The sequence below is a fragment of the Somniosus microcephalus genome, chromosome 2 (assembly GCF_052327205.1).
Source record: "Somniosus microcephalus isolate GS21.2 chromosome 2, FLI_Smic_1.0, whole genome shotgun sequence".
In the NCBI taxonomy this organism is placed as follows: Eukaryota; Metazoa; Chordata; class Chondrichthyes; order Squaliformes; family Somniosidae; genus Somniosus; species Somniosus microcephalus.
In genome coordinates, this window is record NC_140988.1 from 299,854,624 (window position 1) to 299,872,568 (window position 17,945).

A 17,945-nucleotide genomic window follows, 5' to 3' on the forward strand; every position below is an offset into this window, starting at 1 on the left:
CCTTGATTGACCTTGCGGGCTCAGCAGGCCAATTAAGGGACACCTGGTTACTGGTGACAGATGAAATGTCAATCGCTGACGTCAACAGCTTTTGACAGATGTAAAACCAGCGTTTGACAGCTCTGTGAAGCAGTCAAACACTGACAATCTGTCTTCTAACTTGAGTCCTTCTACTCAGACTCAGTTAGAGATCTCTCCAGACCAGAAAGCAGAGGCTGCAGCTTTTGACAGTTCAGCGGCCATTCTGCTTTCTGTGCCGGTGAACTGAGGGACTCCCGAGAACTGAAGGAAGGAAGCCTGCAGGAGAAAGTAAAGGTAAGTAAAACTTATTAAAACGCTTACCTCACACACTTACTTCTGCACACATGCACCCATCACTCACCTGCACAACGGACATCTCGACCCCTCCAACTTGGCGTGGTTCGGAGCCGTCAGACAGCCCACACTTCAGGGCTAAAAATAGGGATTAGGCAAAAAACTGCCCGTTAACTGTTAACAGGCAGTTAATTGGCACTAATCCCCTTCCTGCCTCGGGGAGGCGGCTCCCAGCACAGTTCGGGTACCCGCCTCCTGGGACATTGGCACGGAGGCGGGTTGGGGGGCGGGATGGGTTCCTGCCCCCCCGATTCTGCAATTTTCCCACCACTCCTGCCTCCAAACCTGCCTCCTCAGGGCTTTGAAAATCGAGCCCTAAGAGTGCGTAAGATAGGAGACTCAGACCAGAACACAAGACGTTTCATTCTTACATTCCCAGATCCTGCTTCCATGCTAGTAGATATAGAGAAATGGGACTTCCATAAGGAGACGACGACCAGCCCACTTAAGGGAGCGACCCCCAGAGTAGAAATAGAAGGATATTTCAGATGAATACGTGGCTAGAGGAATGGTGCAAGGGGGAGGGATTCAAGTTCCTGGGACATTGGAACCGGTTCTGGGGGAGGTGGGACCAGTTCAAACCGGACAGTTTGCACCTGGGCAGGGCTGGAACCGATGTCTTGGGGGAGTGTTTGCTAGTGCTCTGGGGGAGGGTTTAAACTAAAATGGCAGGGGGTTGGGAACCTGAGCAGGGAGACAGAGGAAAGGGAAACAAGGATAAAAGCAAAAGATAAGGAGAAAAACAAAAGTGTCAGTCAGAGAAATCAACGGTTTAAATCAAACGTGGCCACAGTAAATAATAATTCTAATAGGTCTAAGCGCGTTAAAAAAACAAGCCTGAAGGCCTTGTGTCTTAATGAGAGGAGCATTCGTAATAAGGTGGATGAATTGGCTGCGCAAATAGAGGTAAACGAATATGATTTGGTTGGGATTACGGAAACGTGGCTCAAGGATGGCCAAGGCTGGGAACTCAACATCCAGGGGTATTCGATATTCAGGAAAGATAGGCAAAAAGGAAAGGGAGGTGGGGTAGCATTACTGGTTAAAGAAGGGATTAACACAATTCTAAGGAAGGATATTAGCTCTGATGATGTGGAATCTGTATGGGTAGAATTGAGAAATACTAAGGGGCAGAAAACGTTAGTGGGAGTGGTATATAGACCTCCAAACAGTAAGGCGGAGGTTGGGATGGCATTAAAAGGGAAATTAAAGAAGCGTGCAATAAGGGCACAGCAGTCATCATGGGTGACTTTAATCTACATATAGATTGGGCTAACCAAATTAGTAACAATACTGTGGAGGAGGAATTCCTGGAGTGTTTACGGGATGGTTTCCTGGACCAACATGTCTAGGAACCAAGCAGAGATCAGGCCATCTTAGACTGGGTATTATGTAATGAGAAAGGATTAATTAGCAATCTTGTTGTACGAGGCCCCTTGGGTCGGAGCGATCATAATATGATCGAATTCTTCATTAAGATGCAGAATGAAGTAGTTGACTCAGATACGAGGGTCCTAAATTTAAATAAAGGAAACTACGATGGTCTGAGGAGCGAGTTGGGTAGGATTGATTGGAGAATGTCACTCAAAAGGGTTGACGGTGGATAGGCAATGGCAAACATTCAAAGACCGAATGGATGAACTACAGAATTTGTAAATCCCAGTTTGGCATAAAAATAAAACAAAAAAGGTGACTCAACTGTGGCTAACAAGGGAAGTTAGAGATAGCATAAGATCCAAGGAGAGGACATGTAAATTGGGCACAAAAAGCAATAATCCTGAGGATTGGGAGCAGAAAGGGATTAATTAAGAAGGGGAAAATAGAATGAGAGTAAGCTTTCAGGGAACATAAAAACTGACTGTAAAAGCTTTTATAGATATGTGAAGAGAAAAAGATTGGTGAAGTCAAGCATAGGTCCCTTGCAGTCAGAATCGGGAATTTATAATGGGGAACAAAGAAATGCAGACCAACTAAATACATATTTTGGTTCTGTCTTCACAAAGGAGGACACAAATAACCTCCCAGAGATGCCGGGGAATATAGGGTCTGATGAAAGGGTGGAACTGAAAGAAATCAGTATTTGTAGGGAAATGGTGTTAGGAAAATTGATGTGACTGAAGGCCGATAAATCCCCAGGGCCTGATAATCTACATCCTAGGGTACTTAAGGAAGTGGCCCTAGAAATAGTAGATGCATTGCTGGTCATCTTCCAGAACTCGATAGACTCTGGAACAGTACCCATGGATTGGAGGGTAGCTAATGTTACCCCACTATTCAAAAAAGGTGGTAGAGAAAAAGCGGGGAATTATAGACCGGTAAGCCTGACATCAGTAGTGGGGAAAATGCTAGAGTCCATTATAGATGTAATAGCAGAGCACTTGGAAAGCAGAGACAGGATCGGACAAAGTCAACATGGATTTACAAAAGGTAAATCGTGCTTGACTAATCTACTGGAATATTTTGAGGATGTAACTGGTAAAATAGATAAGGGAGAACCAGTGGATGTGGTGTATTTGGACTTTCAGAAGCCTTTCAATAAGGTCCCGCATAAGAGATTAGCGTGCAAAATTAAGGCACATGGGATCGGGGGCAAGGTACTGACTTGGATAGAGAACTGGTTGGCGGATAGAAAGCAGAGAGTTGGAATAAACGGGTCGTTTTCTGAGTGGCAGGCAGTGACTCGTGGGGTACCGCAAGGATCGGTCCTAGGACCCCAGCTGTTCACAATATACATTAATGATCTGGACGAGGGAATTGGATGTAATATCTCCAAATTTGCATACGACACAAAGCTGGGTGGGAGGGTATGCTGTGAGGAGGATGTCGTGAAACTCCAGTACGATTTGGACAGGTTGGGTGATTGGGCAGAAACATGGCAAATGCACTATAATGTCGATAAATGTGAGGTTATCCACTTTGGTGGCAAAAACAGGAAAGCAGATTATTTGAATGGCAATAGATTGGGAGAAGGGGGAAGTGCAAAGAGACCTGGGCGTTCTTGTGCACCAGTCGCTGAAGGTAAGCATGCAGGTGCAGCAGGCAGTTAAGAAGGCAAATGGTATGTTGGCCTTCGTAGCAAGAGGGTTCGAGTACAGGAACAAGGATGTCTTGCTGCAGTTGTACAGGGCCTTGGTGAGACCGCACCTCGAGTACTGTGTGCAGTTTAGGTCGCCTTATCTGAGGAAGGACGTTCTTGCCATGGAAGGAGTGCAGCGAAGATTCACCAGGCTGATACCTGGGATGGCAGGAATGACGTATGAGGAGAGATTGTCTCGATTGGGCTTATACTCACTGGAGTTTAGAAGATTGAGAGGGGATCTCATCGAAACCTATAAAATTCTGTCAGGCCTGGACAGACTAGATGCAGGAAGGATGTTTCCGATGGCTGGGGAGTCCAGAACCAGGGGTCATAGTCTAAGGATAAGGGGTAAGCCATTTAGGACTGAAATGAGGAGGAATTTCTTCACCCAGAGAGTGGTGAACCTGTGGAATTCTCTGCCACAGAGGGCGGTGGAGGCCAGTTCATTAAATATATTCAAGAAGGAGTTGGATATATTTCTTAAGGCTAAAGGGATATGGGGAGAAGGCAGGGACAGGGTACTGAATTTGGATGATCAGCCATGATGTCGTTGAATGGTGGAGCAGGCTCGAAAGGCCTACTCCTGCTCCTATCTTCTATGTTTCTATGACTGACCCCACTGCACCAGAGTAGATAGCTGCTGCAAACCAGAATTCGCAACACAAATGTGACAAACTAATATAGGTCAGATCTCGAAATAACAACAGAAAATGCTGGAAAAACTCAGCAGGTCAGGCAACATCCGTGGAGAGAAATTTGAGTTGACGTTTCGGGTTTGACCCTCTTGCTACGAAGGCCAACATACCATTTGCCTTCTTCAAAACCCTTCCCCAGATCTCGCTGGTCTCCGGTCTAAAACAGAAACATCGTCACTTCTGTAGTGATCCTTTAAGGACATGGCTGGCCAAGACAGATGTAGTCGATTAACATAATGAAGACGAATGATAGGAGATATTGGAGTCTGGTTTAGAACTGAGCAAAAGTCAAGGAGCTCTGAACATTTGAAGCCACCTTGATGCTCGCAGAAGCATCTTTAGCTGGACTATATGGGTTCGGCAGAAAGCAGTCAACAATTTCGTGTGCCACAAACATTAAATTACAGTACCTGAATACATAAAGTTACACTTCTAAAATGTTCTTTTTGATAATTAATTACCTTCTCAGAGACTTTGCGGGCACATTCAATGAGTTCTTTCTTGGTAAAGGCATCGCTGGGACTGCACTGGAGAGAGCCAGCTTTGAGAACCAACGAGGCACAATTGTGACCCAGTTCCTGCACACGATTCTTGATATGGTTGCCAATCTAGAATGGATTTAAAAACAGATTCTTGGAAAAAATTGTAAGAGGGTGCTGCACAATCAGATTGGCAAAGATTTTTGTCGTTAATCACAATACAATAACTCTAATGTCCACAAAACTTGCTAAAATAAATTTAAAAACAGTATCAATCAGATCCAGAGCAGATAACATTAGTGCTCTATGTTGAGATTTTACCAAATATCAAAATCTTTTCATCACCAAGACCAAACCCTAGCAGCATTGGGTGTATTTTAACTTACAGGAGCAGGTGGGGGATTGAAAGTGAGGAAATTGACAGCACATCAGGAAGCCGGCTCTAACATGCCAACTTCCGCATTTAACTGCGTGCGAGCTAGACTGCAGCGAGCAGTCCCCTCGGGAGAGGCGGGTTGTCAATTTTAGTATGTTAATCACTCAATTACAGCAATATTAACATGGCTTTTGGAATTTAACAGTGGGTGCACGGGATTCCCGGAACTCGCCAGTGAAAGCAAGGCGAGAACACAGCAGCATTTGAGGGGGCTGAAGACATTACAGGGAAATATGTCAATAAGTACCGAAACCTCTCAGCTGCTTTCTTGCCTGGTTGTGTGAAAGGCTTTGTGCATGGTACTTATGCTGAGATATTACTTTCACAACTTGAGATTTGTATGTCTGATCTCCACTTTGGAGCTGTGATCTTACAGATCAGCATAGGTCCTGCTTATGCTGTTTTACTTTGGACCTCAGTTGAGGACCAAGGTGACCAGCAGCAGCAGCACCACCACCACCACCGCTGCTTCAGAGGAGGGAGGGGATGAGCAAAGAGGTGCTGCTCACAGGAGGCCATACCCGCAACACAGGGTGTAAAGGCAGAGGATAAGTTTCTTTGACATGTCGAAACAGTGCCTCAGGAGCTCGCATCAGGTGATGGCACACATTTGCAGCCTGCTGGAACAAGACCTGCTGCCAAGTGGGCCTGGTGGCCATGCTTTTCCAGTGGCTGTCAAAGTCACCACCACTGCCCTCAACTTTTTTGCCTCTGGCTCCATCCAGGGCTCTGCCGCAGACATATCCAGGATCTTGCAGCCGGCGCCCTACAAATGCACAAGACAGGTGACTGATGCTTGTTTGCCAGGGCAGGCAATTATATCAACTTGCCACCGATAATGCCAGTCATTGAACGGGTGCTTGGGTTTGCGGCTCTAGCTGGCTTCCCACAGGTGCAGGGTGTCATCGACTATACGCATGTGGCAATTAAAGCACCCCCAGGAGTATTCATCAACCCAAGAGCTTCCACTCCATCAATGTGCAACTGGTGTGCAACCACAAAAAGATGTTTATGCAGGTGTATGCAAGATTCCCAGGCAGCTGCCAAGATGCTTTCGTCCTGCGATAGTCCACCTTCCCTGATCTCTTCAAAGTAGACTTACCAGCTGGCTGCTTGCAGACAAGGGATACCTACTTAAAATGTGGCTAATGACACCCATGAGGATCCCAACCAATGAGGCCCAGGAGCGATTCAACGAAAGCCATATGAAAACCAGATGCGTAATTGAGCAAGCCATCGGCATGCTAAAGATGCGCTTCAAGTGCCTGGACAGATCTGGAGGCGCCCTTCAATACACACCAAGCCAGGGTCTCCAGAATGGTCGTAGTGTGCTATGGTCTGCACAACATTGCACAGCAGCGAGGTTTGGACTTGCAAGGGGAACAAGGCGCAGAGCACAGAGCCTCTTCAGATGATTCCAAGCAGGAGGAGGGTGGTGCGGCCAAGGCACCAGCAGTGGCACACATTGCTGCCTGTGATGCCTGCAATATTGCGAGGTTCACTTAGGTTCCACTAGTCCATCCATCTGACAGCCACATGCAAAAGCCACTTTGCCGCAACCCCCCTTCCCCCAACACAAAGCAGTCCTGCAAACAACCAAGCACTCCTTTCACACTCCCCATTGCTCGGTGTCAATTCTTGTCTTATCATTCACCACAAGTGAAAAGGCCACTTGTCAGGCAGCAACCAAAAATGGGCAACACAGAAAAGTGATGGGAAAAAATATTTATGTGGTTCAAAAATAAAACAGAAACTTAACAATCTAACATTGTGTGCATCAACAAATCTTCCTAGCATTTCTACATGGCACAACCCATGTGGCTTCAGCAGGGTTAGAGTCAGGCTGCTCAGATCCCTGCTTTGACTGCTGAGGTGTTCTTGGCCGACGCCTCTGGGTTTTGGAGCACGACGGCCCCGCCAAAGACTGCTCCACCTGTGCCTGTGCAGGGGCAGACTCATCCATCGGGACATGAGGCAGCATGTGGGGTACTGACTGATTTGGGGGGGGGGGGGGGGGCACCAGGTGAGAAGTGGAAGCGCTTTGAGCAGAGTCCGCCCTTCTATGTCCCTTTTCACCATCATCCCACTCATGGCCCACCTGCACTTCCCTGCTAGCAATGAGCTGGAGAACACTTTGCTACAGATCAGTGGGGCGATGAACGGCCAAGGTTAGGGTTTCATGAATCCTATTTAAGGTGGCATAGTGTGCAAGCCACTGACGAGGGCCTGGATGCACTCGTTTGATTGCCGCACCCAATGCTACATGCAGGTGGCCACTCTTTCCATGGACGAACTCATTATCGTAAAGGCCTGCGACATCATGCTCGAGACGGACGCCTCCAATCTCTCTGCAAGCCTGCACAGTGCGGCTGGAAAGCTTGCCAGAACATTGCACCCTTTGCTGCTGCTCCAGAAGTATCCTTTTCATCGACGGCCCCCCCGATGTTCAGCATCTGCTTCCAGCTGAGCAGAGTTTGGAGTGTCCTGCGGCCTCAGAGGCGGCCTCTCCGCCATCTGCTCTTGCTCACTTGTGATGTGCGAGTCACCAGTTGAAAACTCAAATATCTTCCTGACCAGTTCCACTGAAGTGAGTATCTGCGCCTACATTTTGTTGTACTGCACTTGTGCACTACAATGACAATAAAAGTTGATTTGATTTGATTTTGATTTGGTGCATGGATTGCATGAGTCCTGTGACAGTGCAAGTGAGTGACCTCCTCTGAGGAGTCATCATTGTCCTCCTGCACCAGCAGGACGCTTGAAGACCCTGTGGGAGATTAAAGACGTGAATTAGAACTGTCAAGGTAAGAATGTTTTAAGTGATCATTATGCACATGATCATATTTCACTTGCTGCTGACATCAGGTCAACACGAGTGTTGTATGCCATGTGGCTGTCTGATATTTAATTCTGTCAGGCAGAAAGGGAATGGGTGACCACCAGGCAGAGTAGTAGGCGCAGGCAGGTAGCGCAGGAGTCCCCTGTGGCCATCCCCCTCTCAAACAGATATACCACTTTGGATACTGATGGGGGGGATGGCAGCAGCAGCCAACTTCCTGGCACCAGGGGTGGTTCTGCTGCACAGGACAGGAGGAAAAAAGAGGGGAAGAGCTATAGTGATAGGGGATTCTATTGTAAGGGGAACAGATAGGCGTTTCTGCGGCCGCAAACGAGACTCCAGGATGGTGTGTTGCCTCTCTGGTGCAAGGGTCAAGGATGTTTCAGAGCGGCTGCAGAGCAATGGTGCAAGGGGGAAGGATTCAAATTCCTGGGACATTGGAACCGGTTCTAGGGGAGGTGGGACCAGTACAAACGGGATGGTCTGCACCTGGGCAGGACCGGGACCAATGTCCTTGGGGGAGTGTTTGCTAGAGCTCTGGGGGAGAGTTTAAACAAAAATGGCAGGGGTTGGGAACCTAAGCAGGGGGACAGAGGAAAGGGAAACAGGAATAGAAGCAAAAGACAGGAAGGAGAAAAACAAAAAGGTGGCAGTCAGAGAAATCAAGGGTTTAAACCAAATATGGCCACAGTAAATAATTCTAAAAGGTCTAAGGGCATTAAAAAAACAAGCCTGAAGGCTTTGTGTCTTAATGCGAGGAGCATTCATAATAAGGAGGATGAATTAGCAGCGCAAATAGAGGTAAATGAATATGATATGATTGGGATTACGGAAACATGGCTCCAGGGTGACCAAGGCTGGGAACTCAACATACAGGGGTATTCAATATTCAGGAAAGATAGGCGAAAAGGAAAAGGAGGTGGGGTAGCATTGCTGGTTAAAGAAGGGATTAACACAATTGTAAGGAAAGATTATTGGCTCTGATGATGTGGAATCTGTATGGGTAGAACTGAGAAATACCATGGGGCAGAAAACATTAGTGGGAGTGGTATATAGACCCCCAAACAGTAATGCAGAGGTTGGGGATGGCATTAAAAGGGAAATTAGAGAAGCGTGCAATAAGGGCACAGCAGTCATCATGGGTGACTTTAATCTACATATAGATTGGGCTACCCAAATTAGTAACAATACGGTGGAGGAGGAATTCCTGGAGTGTATACGGGATGGTTTCCTGGACCAATATGTCAAGGAACCAACTAGGGATCAGGCCATCTTAGACTGGGTATTATGCAATGAGAAAGGATTAATTAGCAATCTTGTTGTGCGAGGCCCCTTGGGTCGGAGCGATCATATGATCGAATTCTTCATTAAGATGGAGAGTGAAGTAGTTGACTCAGCGACTAAGGTCCTCAATTTAAATAAAGGGAACTATGATGGTATGAGGCACGAGTTGGGTAGGATTGATTGGGTAATGTCATTCAAAGGGTTGACAGTGTATAGGCAATGGCAAACATTCAAAGATCACATGGATGAACTACAGAATTTGTTTATCCCAGTCTGGCATAAAAATAAATCAAAAAAGGTGACTCAACCGTGGCTAACAAGGGAAATTAGGGATAGCATAAGATCCAAAGAGAGGACATATAAATTGGCCAAAAAAAGCAGCAAACCTGAGGATTGGGAGCAGTTTAGGATTCAGCAAAGGAGGACCAAGGGATTAATTAAGAGGGGGAAAATAGATTATGAAAGTAAGCTGGCAGGGAACATAAAAACTGACTGTAAAAGCTTTTATAGATATGTGAAGAGAAAAAGATTGGTGAAGTCAAGCGTAGGTCCCTTACAGTCAGAATCAGGAGAATTTATAATGGGGAACAAAGAAATGGCAGACCAATTAAATACATATTGTGGTTCTGTCTTCACAAAGAAGGACACAAATAACCTCCCAGAGATGTCGGGGAACATAGGGTCTGATGAGAGGGAGGAACTGAAATAAATCAGTATTTGTAAGGAAATGGTGTTGGGGAAGTTGATTGGATTGAAGGCCAATAAATCCCCAGGGCCTGATAATCTACATCCTAGGATACTTAAGGAAGTGGCCCTGGAGATAGTAGATGCATTGCTGGTCATCTTCCAGAACTCGATAGATTCTGGAACAGTAGCCATGGATTGGAGGGTAGCTATGTTACCCCACTATTCAAAAAAGGTGGTTGAGAAAAAGCAGGGAATTATAGACCGGTAAGCCTGACATCGGTAGTGGGGAAAATGCTAGAGTCCATTATAAAAGATGTAATAGCAGAGCACTTGGAAAGCAGAGACAGGATCGGACAAAGTCAACATGGATTTACAAAAGGTAAATCGTGCTTGACTAATCTACTGGAATTTTTCGAGTATGTAACTGGTAAAATAGATAAGGGAGAACCAGTGGATGTGGTGTATTTGGACTTTCAGAAGGCTTTCGATAAGGTCCCGCATAAGAGATTAGCGTGCAAAATTAAGGCACATGGGATTGGGGGCAAGGTATTGACTTGGATAGAGAACTGGTTGGCAGATAGAAAGCAAAGAGTTAGAATAAACGGGTCATTTTCCTAGTGGCAGGGAGTGACTAGTGGGGTACCGCAAGGATCGGTCCTAGGACCCCAGCTGTTCACGATAATATTAATGATCTGGACGAGGGAATTGGATGTAATATCTCCAAATTTGCAGACGACACAAAGCTGGATGGGAGGAGGATGTCGTGAAACTCCAGTACAATTTGGACAGGTTGGGTGATTGGGCAGAAACATGGCAAATGCACTATAATGTGGATAAATGTGAGGTTATCCACTTCGGTGGCAAAAACAGGAAGGCAGATTATTTGAATGACAATAGATTGGGAGAAGGGGAAGTGCAGAGAGGCCTGGGTGTTCTTGTGCACCAGTCGCTGAAGGTAAGCATGCAGATGCAGCAGGCGGTTAAGGCGGCAAATGGTATGTTGGCCTTGGCAGCGAGAGGGTTCAAGTACAGGAACAAGGATGTCTTGCTGCAGTTGCACAGGGCCTTGGTGAGACCACACCTTGAGTATTGTGTGCAGTTTTGGTCGCCTTATCTGAGGAAGGATGTTCTTGCCACGGAAGGAGTGCAGCGAAGATTCACCAGGCTGATTCCTGGGATGGCAGGAATGACATATGAGGAGAGATTGTCTCGATTGGGCTTATACTCATTGGAGTTTAGAAGATTGAGAGGGAATCTCATCGAAACCTATAAAATTGTCAGGCCTGAACAGACTAGATGCAGGATGTTCCCGATGGCCGGGGAGTCTAGAACTAGGGGTCATAATCTAAGGATAAGGGGTAAGCCATTTAGGACTGAGATGAGGAGGAATTTCTTCACCCAGAGAGTGGTGAACCTGTGGAATTCTCTGCCACAGAGGGCGGTGGAGACCAGTTCATTAAATATATTCAAGAAGGAGTTGGATATATTTCTTAAGGCTAAAGGGATCAAGGGATATGGGGAGAAGGCAGGGACAGGGTACTGAATTTGGATGATCAGCCATGATCTCATTGAATGGCGGAGCAGGCTCGAGGGGCTGAATGGCCTGCTCCTGCTCCTATCTTTTATGTTTCTATGTTTCTATGTCACCAGGTAGCTGAGAGGCCCCCAGCTTCCCATTTCCGATGGCCAAGCACGCCGAGACTCCACCGATGCCCAGCATCTCCTCCTCTGCAGCTGTCCGTTGAGAGATGGCTGGAGGGCTACCTCCTGTTCTCTGGCTCTCCGTCGTGTTCTTTCCGCTCTTCTCCAGCAAGGAGGGAAAGAAGAGACCCATGACTGTGAGCAATGGAATGTGTTGAACGGATGGATGGAGAGCATTTGTTGAGGGTGACAATGAGAGGGAGACATGACATTGCATAAGGATGAGGGGGAGGGTCAGTGGTGGATGGACAGATGAGGATGTGAGGAAGTACATAGACAGAGGGGAATGGGTGCACCTGCAAGGCCAGATGGTGTGAGAAGTGATGTGCAGGAGTCGGCAGAGTGAGGGGGTTGACGTGATACACACATCAGGATACAGTTGAATGTGCCACTGTACTCACCTTTCCTGTCCTGCTTAGGTCATTAAACCACTTTCGGCATTGAATCCAGGAGCTTGGCACCACACTCCTGCTGCTGATCTCATGGGCAACCTCCAGCCACGCCTTCTTGGTTTCACTGGCAGGCTTCTTCCTCCCATCAGTAGGGAACAGTAACTCCCTGCGGACCCTTACTGCCCCCATCACATATCCAGGGAGGCGTCACTAAAACGAGGCGCAGCCTTTGAACGTGCGCACTCCATTCTACCAATTTGTTGTGTTCTACTCCCAACTCCAGAATCCATTAAATTTCATGTTTGGAGTGTCCCTTTAAATACTGGGGTTGAAGTTGACTCCTGTGGGTTGTCATCATGACCGCGCAACCTAATTGGTCGGGAAACCCAGAAATGATATGGTAATGCAGTGGCTGGGTTAAAATGCCACCAACAGACACGCTGCACTTACTACCGGGTTTCCCGCACGTTACCGGATACCAACCCGCCACCCCACCCTGGCAACTTAAAATCCAGCCCATTGTTATCAAATAGGTGGCCATATCATTTCAATCTTGCCAGCGTGCCTCAGTTCCTGCTAGCTAAGTTACATTATTTGGAAGGCGGAAACAGCCAACCTAAAAACAATGTGGCAATAGCCAATGATAGCACCTGCAGCTTTTCCATAATATCGATTACAACTCTTATACCTCAAATGCAATCATTTTCTGCTATGGTACAAAAGGAAAATTATGGATTTTGCACAGGCAGATAGGCATTTAAAAAACTGAATTGATGTAGACATTATAAAAATTACCATTAAGTATTATTAAAACTATATTATGCACTCAATGTTCAAAGTTAATGAATTGCACACTTAAAAAAAATGCCAAAAAAGTTAATACACCAAGACATTTATATCTTAAATTAGGAACGTGTACAGTTATCAACCTGTGGAACAAGTTGTTGGATAGTGTGGCGAGTGAATATTTGTTGCAAACATTCAAAAGGGAGCAGAGCATGACTGACATAACTACGTATAGAAGGCAAGTGGGTGGTGAGGGATGAGGGAGAATGGAATGGGGTCATGCTGTGCAGACGTTGCACCATGACAGTGTTGAATAGGCTTGATGGACCAGTTGGTCTTCTCCCCATACAAAAAGCAAAATACTGCGGATGCTGGAAATCTGAAATAAAAACAGAAAATGCTGGAAATACTCAGCAGGTCAGGCAGCATCTGTGGAGAGAGAAACAGAGTTAATGTTTCAGGTCAGTGACCATTCTGGTCTCCCCATCTTCATTTCCATATGCTTGTATGACATAACATTGCAACTGTACAGTAGAAATAGCAGTGATGCTTGTATCAGGCATACACTATATTTTGACAGGTAACACTGCACTATCTTGGAGTTACCTCTTCATTTTCAGCAGTTATGGCTGCAGGTTTGGCTTCTTGGGCCAGATGTCCATAGTCACTGGTAAGCTGATTGGCCAAAGTCCCCAGCTCATCTGGATTGGTGGTTGATTTAGTAACCTGCAAATAGAATCCAAAATGAGAAACAGCAATTCAAACTCAGACCGAGCATGCTGAAGTGGAAACTAAATGAATGGCACCCACCATTTCTTGAACTGTTACAGCAATAGCTTTGGCAGTCTTCACCATGGTGGTCTGGTAGTCAACAAATGAACCCTCTGGTTCACCCGAAGCACTTTCATCGATCTATGTTTAAAGCAAAAATACATAAGTTCCTGCCACTTGTACACATCAAGTGATACATTGTTCAGTAAAAACAGAAAGCAGTTATGGCTTGCCACTCATAACCCTCAACACTATTTACATTAATTTGAAAACAGCATAATTATCAATATGCTTTTCTCAAAGTAAAATTGATAGCTGTAGTTAACAATTTACAGGTTTTGACATTTTTCATAGATATTGAAGAACTAAACTGCTCTGTGTAGGAACCTTTTACCACACGTTGTGTTAAAATCTCCAGCATGATATTGATCTCACCTGGTTTATGGACTGGTTGATGGAGTCCACCATCCCACTCACAACACCTGCAGCACTAGCTGCATCACTGAGTGTTCCCGACAGGTCCTCCACTGCTTCCTTCATCATCTGCACAGACTCATCTAAGGCATCCTGTGTTTGAGCTGCTTGCTAGAAGAGGAAAATTTAAAAAATATGAATGGAACAGATGCAAATTAATGCTGCATCAGTATATAAAATGTGCAAACCAAACCTATTGTGGAAATTACTATATAATTCATTATAGTTTTAAAAAGAGCTTTCTGATTTCAATCCTAAATGGCCGAGTTCTTAATTTTATGATTATGTCCCCTTGTTCTGGCGAATCTATGCTGTACCCCTTCCAAGACCAATATAGCTTTCCTGAGGTTTGGTGCTCAAAACTGAATGCAGTTCTCCAGATGGGATTGGACAAAAGCTCTGTACAACTGAAGCATCACTTTTGTACTCCAACCCTCTTGAGATACAGACCAACATTGCATTACACATTTTGATTACGGTTTGTACCTGTACACAAGCTTTTAATAATCTGTGCACGTGGACACATTATGCATGCAGCTCGTTAGCATCCAAGCAGTGTTTTACATTCTGAAAGGACTATTTACTTCAACATTACATATTCTCAGATTATAAAACATGGACAATATGAACCTCTGCTAGAGAATTCCCTGCTCTGTTCCTAGACTGCAAGGACTGCATGTGCTTAAAGCAAGAAGTATGCATTTGCAAACATAAGCCAAATAAGGCCACCAGCCTGAATACATTCCTGAACATATTTGTTTACCTTTGGATTGCCGCCTGCCTCTTTAGCTGTGTATAGCATCTGAAGTGCGGACTCTGCCAGCGTCTTGGTCTGATCCAACAAATTCATCTGCTGCTGGTGATTGACTGCCTTTGATGCTGCGCCGATTGAAGCCATGGTAAGTGGCTCAAAGTAACTTACCATCTGAGATACCTGTAAGTTTGTGACACAACACACCAAACCATGAATCTGACGAAATCTAATTCACTTAATTTATCTTTTAGCATAAACAGGCAACTGCTTTATGTAGGACACTACATGAAGTGCTGAACATCGGAGACTATTTTAACTGACACTGGAAAACTTTGGTTTCAAATACCATGAAATGCATTACTTTTGTATATAGAACACTGGAATTTTAATCACATAAAACTACCTTCACATTGCCAGTATATATTGCCATTTTACCTTGTGTCCCAATTGGGAGGCCTCAGCACGAGCTGCAGCTGCCACTGGGTCAATCAGATTGCTGATCTCATGGACAGCTCCAGCCATCTGGTCATGTAATGCCTATTGGAAAATTGGAATAAAAAATAAAACTGTCAGGACAAGACGTCAGCTCCAGCTTGGCATTTTTACTGTTGAAGTGGGAGTTCAAGATAGCAAGACACCCCAAAGCACTTTACAGCCAATTAAGTACTTTTGAAGTGTAGTCACTGATGTAATGTAGGAAACATGGCAGCCAATCTGTGCACAGCAAGGTGCCACAAACAGCAATGTGATGACGACCAGATAATCTATTTTTTAGTGATGTTGATTGAGGGACTAATATTGGCCAGGACACCGAGGAGAACTCTGCTGCTTTCTTCGAAATAATGGCATGGGATTTTTACGTCCACCTGAGGGGGTAGGCGGGGTCTTGGTTTGATGTCTCATCCAAATGACAGGGCAGCACGCTCCCAGTACTGCACTGGAATGTCAGTCTAGATTTTGTGTTCAAGTCTCTGGAGTGGCACTTGAACCCACAACCTACTGACTCAGAGCAGAATGCTACCACTGAGCCACAGCTGACACCATTCACAGAATATTAATTGTCACTTGAGAAACTGTATGCACTTTGAGTGCTTACTTTCTCCCCATTAAAGTCTCCTACCTTCCCCATCTCCAGACATGCACCATACCCTGGACACCAGGCCAAGACAATCCGAAGCCTCTGGCAATACTGCACAGCAACAAATTGTTAAGGAGTTGGCCAACACGAGAGTGTGTGGCTCACCAAAGCTTCCCTCATTCTGGCAAGTGCCTTCGCTTGGATGAGTTGACAGAGATTGCAAACTTGTCAGCTGTGTGCAGATCGGTCCTTCAATGACACTGCACATTGCTACACCCATGCCATTGAATTTTGTTACATATTTTGCAATAAACAGAAACTTCAGCTGTTTAAATGCAAATTTATCTTAAAACACTAACTGCAATAATACTTAATTTAAAAAAAAGTTGAGATACAGATGTAATTGGAATACAGAAGATCATTGAGTAAGGAAAGTATTTGCTGCTCACCTCTTGGGAGATGTCCTCCCGTGGTGCCAACTGCTGACTAATTGCTGCCAAAGATGCCTGGTCAACATCCCTGATACATCGGTTGAGGACCTCGATGGCTTCATCACACTCTCTCTGCCCTGGAGCTTTATCTCTGAAGAACAGAAATTAAACACGTATAATGTTAATATCCTGTGATGTGGATATTATAAAAATCATTCTGTAGCTGTAAAGTAATAACCCCACTCCAGAATCTTTACATAGCTTGTATGACAGTAATATCCTCTGCACATATTTTCATGTGAGGAAAACACTACTAAAGATAATGCCATCATTTTGATACTTGCATTAGGTTTCTCTTTTTTTTTTGAACTGAACATGTATGTTAAAGATTTTCAGCCCAAGAGCCTCTCGCGGTGCACTGCAGATTCCTAATCAAGCCTGAACACACCTCTCAAAGGTCCAATGTGAAACATGACGAAAATATGCAGGATTCTTAGAAAATGCAGTGTGCCCAAAATCATTGTAAATTTCACACATACAAAATAAAGTTCCTGTGTACTTGTTGTAGTTTGCTATCGAATTACAATAAAGTCCATTATTAAAGAAAGGATTTGAACTCTCAAACTGCCATTTTGCAAAAATATTAGAGTGTGGTGGTGGAGGTGCAGGTCAGTGAAATTTCTACTAAAAATGTATAATACTCCACCAAATGTACAATCTGAGACAGCACGCCTAAGAGTTTGAATTCCAGTTAGGAACTGGGGTGGGATTTTGTGGGGGGGGGGGGGGGGGTTTATTGCAAGTTTCACTGTGTTTTAAAAGCTTAATCATGGTGGGAGTGAAAGACAGTAGGAAACGTCCAAGTTTTGCATGATATTTAAAAAATTTAAACTGATTGGATGGTGAAACAACAACTTGCATTACATAGCGCCTTTAACATAGTGAAGCATCCCAAGGCGCTTCATAGGTGCGTTACCAAAAACATATTGACACTGAGCCACATAAGCAAATATTAGGACAGATGATCAAAAGCTTGGTCAAAGAGGTAGGTTTTAAGTAGCATCTTAAAGAAGGAGGCAGAGGTGTTTAGGGCAGGAATTCTGGAGCTCAGGGCCTAGGCAGCTGAAGGCACGGCCGCCAACAGTGGAGCGAAGAAAATCAGGGATGTGCAAGAGGCCAGAATTAGAGGAGCACAGAGATCTCAGAGAGTTGTAGGGCTGGAAGAGGTTACAGAGATAGGGAGGGGCGAGGCCATGGAGGGATTTGAAAACAAGGATGAGAATTTTAAAATCAAGGCATTGCCAGACTGGGAGCCAATGTAGGCCAGCAAGCACAAGGGGTGATGGGTGAACAGGACTTGGTGCGAGTTAGGACACGGGCAGCAGAGTTTTGGATGAGCTCAAGTTTATGTAAAGGTGGAAAATGAGCAGTTGAAGATGTTGAGCAATTTCTCTATGTGCCACTGTATTATGCATGAAAGGCAAGTTTGGTTATCAGTTCCTGGAATTCATGTGCAGTCACAAAACATGGACTAGAACTGCCACACTGTCAGGTGTGAATTGCAGGTCTTTGCTAGGAATGAGATCCAGTATCAAAAACAGCAAGTCAGATTGGAAAGCCACTTATATAAAAAAATAGATGCATCAATATAGGAATTTTACTGCAAATAAGACAACGGGTCTGC

At 45.1% G+C, this 17,945-nt stretch overlaps 1 protein-coding gene across 1 annotated transcript in view; it reads right to left on the bottom strand.

Annotated features, from left to right (window-relative positions):
- Positions 1 to 17,945, bottom strand: part of LOC147123480 (talin-1) — a 287,370-nt gene that overhangs the window by 38,869 nt on the left and 230,556 nt on the right. Inside the window, exons 39-45 of the mRNA XM_085973632.1 lie at positions 16,280 to 16,412; positions 15,188 to 15,289; positions 14,762 to 14,932; positions 13,960 to 14,109; positions 13,564 to 13,665; positions 13,360 to 13,479; positions 4,611 to 4,757 (exon numbers count right to left, since the gene is read on the bottom strand). Of these exons, the coding sequence (XP_085829758.1) occupies positions 4,611 to 4,757; positions 13,360 to 13,479; positions 13,564 to 13,665; positions 13,960 to 14,109; positions 14,762 to 14,932; positions 15,188 to 15,289; positions 16,280 to 16,412 (925 nt within the window). The remainder of the gene's footprint in view (positions 1 to 4,610; positions 4,758 to 13,359; positions 13,480 to 13,563; positions 13,666 to 13,959; positions 14,110 to 14,761; positions 14,933 to 15,187; positions 15,290 to 16,279; positions 16,413 to 17,945) is intronic.